At 40.2% G+C, this 7,530-nt stretch overlaps 1 protein-coding gene across 1 annotated transcript in view; it reads right to left on the bottom strand.

The window, feature by feature from the left end:
• Positions 1-1,545: 1,545 nt before the first annotated feature.
• The window catches only part of CACNA1D (calcium voltage-gated channel subunit alpha1 D), a 319,738-nt gene continuing 313,753 nt past the window's right edge, over positions 1,546-7,530 (bottom strand). Inside the window, exon 49 of the mRNA XM_063426916.1 lies at positions 1,546-4,840. Within this exon, the coding sequence (XP_063282986.1) occupies positions 4,544-4,840 (297 nt within the window). The 3' untranslated portion in view covers positions 1,546-4,543. The remainder of the gene's footprint in view (positions 4,841-7,530) is intronic.

Genomic DNA, 7,530 nt, shown 5'->3' with positions numbered 1-7,530 from the left:
AATTACTTTACTGAGAGGGTAGTGGATGCATGGAATAGCCTTCCAGCTGAAGTGGTAAATGTTAACACAGTAAAGGAGATTAAGCATGCGTGGGATAGGCATAAGGCTATCCTAACTATAAGATAAGGCCAGGGACTAATGAAAGTATTTAGAAAACTGGGCAGACTAGATGGGCCGAATGGTTCTTATCTGCCATCACATTCTATGTTTCTATCAGAGGCAGCAGCTGCAGACTTAAATAAAAGTAAGATTTTACTATATTTTGGGAAGCAAGGGGGTGGCCAAGGGGGCTAGATGGTGGTTTTAACACTATAGGGTCACATGTTTGTGTTCCTGACCCTATAGTGTTCCTTTAATAGTTCACAAAGCATTATTAGGATTAGTTTATGTATGCATACTTTACCTTGTGTTGCTTCTTTTAAATGAATTCACTAACCTCTATTGAGTTTCTCTCCCCTATTACTATTTCTGTTAATACCATGACATGTTAGCCTCCACCAACGTGGTGGAATAAATTGTGAGATGTATTAATGAAGAAAGGACATGATGGATGTGGAAGGGTACCAGGCCAACTCTTTCCATATTTGATTTTTTGTAATACACCAATCCTCAACAGTTCTTATATTTGTAAAGTATCAGACAACCACACAACACGTGATCATAGAAAATCAGTTTATTCAGGTATTATGCATTTTGTGATTGACTTGATATCTCTGGGACCTGTGCAAACAACCCAATAAAAAGACAAAAACATAATCCTTCTCATAATTCATTCATCCACGGTTCTGTTTCTCGCTAACTCTGTTCAAGTAAGCCCTAATATCAACAATTTAGCATTCTATACAGTGCATTCAGATTACATAAAGTGATATTTTATAGGTACAATCCCATCTATAGCCAAGTATCTATAACGGATTTTGAGAGAATGCACAACATTGGATTACCCTTTCACAATTTAAGGGCATTAGATGTTCTAGTGTCAAAATGTTTTCTTGTACTCCAGTGAAATAGTCACCTATAGCATGCTGCAATAGTCAATAGAGCATACAAATATTAGGTCTGTATAAAAAAAAAAAAAAAACTAAAACAAAAATAAAAACCTGGGTAAGCTAGATTAAATTAAAGTATGGCTAAGTTCAATTGTTAAATGTAATAAAGATGTCAAGTTTCAGCATGGGGCATGACAGGCAAGTCAACACAACGTGTTAACAACATGGCCTCTGAGCAGTCTGTGTGTTACAAAATGGCTTTCAAAGTCGGACTGAGTAAATCCAGATTTTACAGCATTTTACAGCATTCGTTGCAAGCATTACAGAAATCACACATTCCAACATAGCGTGATAATGTTAAGATGGACCTCCAGCTTTAATTAAAAGGAGGTGCATGGCAACTAAAATATGTTTTGATCAACTAGCATCTATTAATGGAGGTTGTACAACTATCCCAATGTAATTTATAAAGTTCAATACATGGAGATCTATGGCACTCAACAAATAGCCTCTGATGATATGCTTATGACAGGGGTGTTTGCCCATTTAGGATTATATCAAAGTTCCCCATTGCAGTCCCAAACACTATAATACAATAAAGAGACAGAGGGTGGTACAGGGGCTCAGCAGAGGCTTTGTGAAGGCAACCAGCTTAAACCCAGAACCGATTACCTGTCATTAGCTTAGTTTTTCTGTGCTATTTGCTGTAGACATCTGACTACAATTCTGTTCCTGATCTCCTGGTATCTTACCCCTGACCTGTCTCGTTTTTGGTCCTTGCTGGCCTGATATTTGACCTTTGACTGTCTGACCTAGCTACTTGCCTTGCCCCTTTGGACTGCCCCATCTCCACATTACCCCAGTAAGTTACTGCTTCTTGGTTTTCTCCTCATCCAGCCGTTTGACAGAAAAGGCATACTATACATTTTTCTTAAACTTACAATTCTCCTTAGGATGAATGAGTTGATGTATAATATTTTTGTGTGTCCCTGACACATGGATAAAATTAAAGTTTTGTTGTTGTTTTATGTGCAAGTTATAAATTGTGTTTAAAATAAATGCTAATTTAAAAATGTCACAGGTCATAGAAGCCATCTAGCCATTCAAATACCGTACTTTAAATCTGAGCTGGATAAATGAGAGAGATTCATCAAAGTATAATGCTCTGATAAATGGTGCAAAACTCTACAAGGAAGCAATGAAGGTGACATTAAATAGCGTTTCATTAGTGATAACTACACCTTTACAACACTGCAGAACAGGATACTTTGATAAATATCTTCGTCACTGTCACTCTTTGCAACTCCACATCAAATCTTCCATATCTCTGCCTATTCTAAATCTCGGCTTTTTTCAGGTTTTTAAGGAAAAGATTTCAAATATGCAGAATGAGCCACCAATCAAAAAAGCATAAATATGGTGTTCAGTTGCAGGGTTAAGGGGTCAGGGACAGTGCACCCAGTCAATCTCAATGAGATGAAGTGGTCTGGATGCCTATAGGGTCCCTTTAAACTTCTCATAAAGCATAAAAATAACTTAAGACAACAAGTATATATTTGTGCTCTATTAACTATTGTACAGTTAGCAGTAGACATCTATTGCTGATATTTTCTCTTTCTAAAATAACCACTAAGTCACTCGGGGTTATTTACTTTAAGTGAAAATTAATTGTAATTTTTAGGCCAGAATAGTCCAATTGGAAAGTTCTCCAGTTAGGTAGAATTCCAGTTCATCAGTTCGGGCCTAAAATTTGGTTTCAATTTCAGACAATTCACAATTGGTGAATAACCCAGTTTCTATAGATTGTATAAAAGAAATAGCAGCTAGATGGGATGCACCGATAATAACTGGACAAAGTACTTGTAGGGCAGAGGATGCCAAATGGTATGGGTTATATTGGTCACACGATAACTAGGACCTGTCTATAAATAATACACATTACAGATTTTGTTCTGCAGCATATTTAATTTAATAGGAGCACTGTCCACCCAATGAAACACTGGGACAGTACTGCTTCCTACCTTCAGGGGTGGCGAACAGGTAGCACTACGACTGTTGCTTAATTACAACCAATATCGTCCTCAGTCAGGCCAATATTATAACTATGCAGTTAGCCACACCTGCCAAGTTGTAATGTAATGAAAAACGGAATCAGAATCTTAGGGTTTAGGAATATATTATTGAAACTCTCTATACCAAGCACACACTCAATCCCCAAAATAATTAACTGAATCTTACCATTTATTTCCAAACAGATATGCAAAAGGTTATGACGTATGTTAAGGACATTCACACGTTTTGTAATGTTGCAAACAAAAATTAACAATTTTAACAATTCAGTCAATTTTATTAAAATTATTTTTTGGTTGAAGATTAATTTTAAAAAGAAAACAGAAAAAAAACACTTCAAAAATTAATTTCCATAGAATTTCTAATATTTGCATATCTTATTAAAAGATATATATTATATTTGACATAAAATACTTCTTAAAAATCTTTTGCACTCTGATTTATGTCTCATAAATTTTGATTTGAAAAGTATTTAACTTAATTCCTCATTTGCAACTATTTATATATTGTCCTAGACCTATATATAGCCTCAGAAAAAAATATCTGTATTTATCATTTTTCATGGAGAACTACGTTAAATTAGAACCCATTAATATTGCTGAATTTCAATTACCATACAATGATTACAAAATATAGAACATCTCTTTACAAATACAAATTAGAGTATAATACAGATCATTTACAGAAAATCTAGCTCACCATTTTTTAAATGGCCATCAGAGTCCTCCTGGTTCCCGCTGCATTCACACGAACGCAAGTTATTCCAGTGTCATTTGCCCTTATTTTAACAGTCAAAAAATTGACTATTCAAAATATATATTTGCCATATAAACTATCTTACAAAACTCAGAAATACTAACCCTGGTTATACTTTAATAATCTCTTAAGCACAGAATTGAAACATATGCTCTTCTAAAGGGCTTACCCTTTTGCTGCTGTTTTTTTTTTTTAGCAAGCAATGAGCATTGTTGGTGGTGGTCCCTTTTGGCATTGACATGATTGAAGTAAACCATAATCAGAAATGGACGGAATTTGGTAAGCACATGAGGATGTCACAAGATATGTATGGCTGAGGGTAATGACGAGGTCATTTTGATTGTCATCACCAAAAAAATGTTTAAAAAAAATCACATTTTGCATTTCTGATCCTCTGACGTTTGGTACACTTAACTTCTGAACATGTCTGTAACAGCCCCCCTCTGCCCTGCATTAATACAATGCTTCGTTTGGTACCTTCCCAAAACAAATATGAAAAACGTACACTGTGGAAATGTAATCCGCTCTGAAAGCAGCCATTCTGTCGCAGAGAAATTCAAGTGAAGTATATGTTCTCCTTTTGTTGCATCACGTTCCTCCATGGCTTCGTCCACATGTGACAACATAGATTTTGAGTAGTCGCCTACTAGTGCCATGCATCATAGACTGTGAGGCACTTTTTTGTGTTTCTAGAAATCTCAGAGTATTTTTTTTCCTTTTATTAAATACTATAAAGTTGTTATACATATCATTTCATCAGCTAAGTCCTCCTCTTCTTTATTGGCCTCTGGTTCTTCATCACTGTAACCAGGGCCAAAGTCTTGGAGTTCATAGTCTTGCCTACTTAAAATAGGAAACATGTCGCCCCCTGCTGTTCCATTACGAATGCTTCCATTGAGAAGATTACTTGCAGCACTTTCCATTTCATCAATGGTCATGTCACATGCATCTGCAATCTCATGTTTTGTGGCCGACACAAACTTGGGATCCTTGGCATATCTGCCTAAGCCTTCAGATATTAGTACCTAAAAAAAACATCAGCGAGATGTAAAATAGATGAGGATCAAAAAATTATTCACAATTCTGTAAAGACTGTATTTCAATAAGTAAGGTGCAGCCCAAACCATTTGTGATATAGAACAAAATAATTTGAATGCATTCCTTTAAAGTTAAAGGGAGTCTATAGTCCCCAAAATAACTTTTGCTTAATGAAGCAGTTTTGGTGTATAGACCATGCCCCTGCAGCCTCACTGCTCAATTCTCTGTCATTTAGGAATTTAAAAAAACAAAAAACGTTGTTTATGCAGCCTGGTCACACCTCCCTGCATGTAATGTGCACAGCCTTCCTAAACACTTTCTGTAAAGTTTGATCTAATGTTTACACTTCCTTTGTTGCACATTCTGTTTAATTTAAAATTCCGTATCCCCTGCTCTGTTAATAACTTGCAAGACCCTGCAGGAGCCTCCTGTATGTGAGTAAAGTAAAAATTACAGAGCAGGAGATACAAACTTCTAAAGTGAGTTAACACCTGGTTGAAAATGAAACCATTCATTCACAGCCATGGGAGGTGTGGCTAGGGATGCATACACAGAAACAAAAGGGATTTAACTCCTAAACTGAAGTGAAATGAGGAGTGAGACCCCAGGGGCATGATATATACACATAAACTGCTTCATTAAGCTAAAGTTGTTTTGGTGTCTATAGTGTCCTATTAACTAGTCTGCTTAGCAAAGCACAACCATTTACACTTATAAATCCCAAATGTAACCAATATTGCCAAAATAAATTGGAACAATCTGGGATCAGGGGCAAAAATGCAGACTTTGTTTGCAAAATATACCTACCGTATATACTCGAGTATAAGCCGACCCGAATATAAGCCGAGGCCCCTAATTTTATCCCAAAAAACTGGGAAAACTTATTGACTCGAGTATAAGACTAGGGTGGGAAATGCAGCAGCTACTGGTAAATTTCTAAATAAAATTAGATCCTAAAAAATATATATTAATTGAATATTTATTTACAGTGTGTGTATAATGAATGCAGTGTGTGCGTATGTGTGTGTGTATGAGTGCAGCGTGTGTGTATGAGTGCAGCGTGTGTGTATGAGTGCAGCGTGTGTGTATGAGTGCAGTGTGTGTGCATGAATGCAGTGTGTGTGTGTATGAATGCAGTGTGTGAATGCAGTGTGTGCAGGGCCGGTGCAAGGATATTTGCCGCCGTAGGCAAAAAACATTTTGCCGACCCCTCCCCCCCCATATGTCCTGACTTCCCCTCCTCCTCCCTCAGTGGTCCTTACCTCCCCACCCCCGTGTTCCTTCACCCCCCCCCCCAGTGGTCCTGACTCACCCCTCCCCTAGTGGTCCTTACCCTCCCCTCCCCTAGTGGTCCTTATCCCACCCCCTCCCTCTCATAGTGGTCCTTATCCCCCCCCATCCCTCCCATAGTGGTCCATATCCCCCCCCATCCCTCCCATAGTGGTCCATATACCCCCCCTCCCTCCCATAGTGGTCTTTATACCCCCCCTCCCTCCCATAGTGGTCCTTATCCCCCCCTCTCCCTCCCATAGTGGTCCTTATCCCCCCCTCTCCCTCCCATAGTGGTCCTTATACCCCCCCTCCCTCCCATAGTGGTCCTTATCCCCCCCCTCCCTCCCATAGTGGTCCTTATCCCCCCCCTCCCTCCCATAGTGGTCCTTATACCCCCCTCCCTCCCATAGTGGTCCTTATCCCCCCCCTCCCTCCAATAGTGGTCCTTATACCCCCCCTCCCTCCCATAGTGGTCCTTATCCCACCCCCTCCCTCCCATAGTGGTCCTTATACCCCCCCTCCCTCCCATAGTGGTCCTTATCCCCCCCCTCCCTCCCATAGTGGTCCTTATCCCCCCTCCCTCCCATAGTGGTCCTTATACCCCCCCTCCCTCCCATAGTGGTCCTTATCCCACCCCCTCCCTCCCATAGTGGTCCTTATCCCCCCCCTCCCTCCCATAGTGGTCCTTATCCCCCCCCCTCCCATAGTGGTCCTTATCCCCCCCCCCTCCCATAGTGGTCCTTATCCCCCCCCCTCCCATAGTGGTCCTTATCCCCCCCCCCTCCCTCCCATAGTTGTCCTTATACCTCTTTTTTTTGTTATTATACATTTTTTATTATTATTTCTTATTTTTTTATTATATATTTTTTTTCGTCCCCCCTCCCTGCTTGATACATAGCAGGGAGGGGGGCTCCTTCCCTGGTGGTCCAGTGGCAGTTCAGTGAGGGGAGAGGGGGGCTGGCAGAGCTGTACTTACCTGTTCTGCAGCTCCTGTCAGCTCTCTCCTCCTCCGCGCGGTCTGTGCAGCTCTCTCTGTCAGCTCCCAGTGTAAGTCTCGCGAGAGCCGCGGCTCTCGCGAGACTTACACTGGGAGCTGACCGAGGTGCTGAACGGACCGGCAGAGGAGGAGAGAGCTGACAGGAGCTGCAGGAAAGGTAAGTACAGCTCTGCCAGCCCCCCTCTCCCCCCAGTCTGTATTATGGCAATGCAAATTGCCATAATACAGACTCTGACTCGAGTATAAGCCGAGTTGGGGTTTTTCAGCCCAAAAAATGGGCTGAAAAACTCGGCTTATACTCGAGTATATACGGTATTTCTGATTTACTACTCATTTATCTACTTTAAAGGGACACTATAGTCACCAGAACAACTACAGATTATTGTATTTGTTCTGGTGAGTAGAATC

Source organism: Pelobates fuscus, chromosome 7 (genome assembly GCF_036172605.1).
Source record: "Pelobates fuscus isolate aPelFus1 chromosome 7, aPelFus1.pri, whole genome shotgun sequence".
Taxonomy (NCBI): Eukaryota; Metazoa; Chordata; class Amphibia; order Anura; family Pelobatidae; genus Pelobates; species Pelobates fuscus.
Note: the sequence above shows the minus strand (reverse complement) of the source record. Positions and strands in the feature narration are given on the sequence as shown.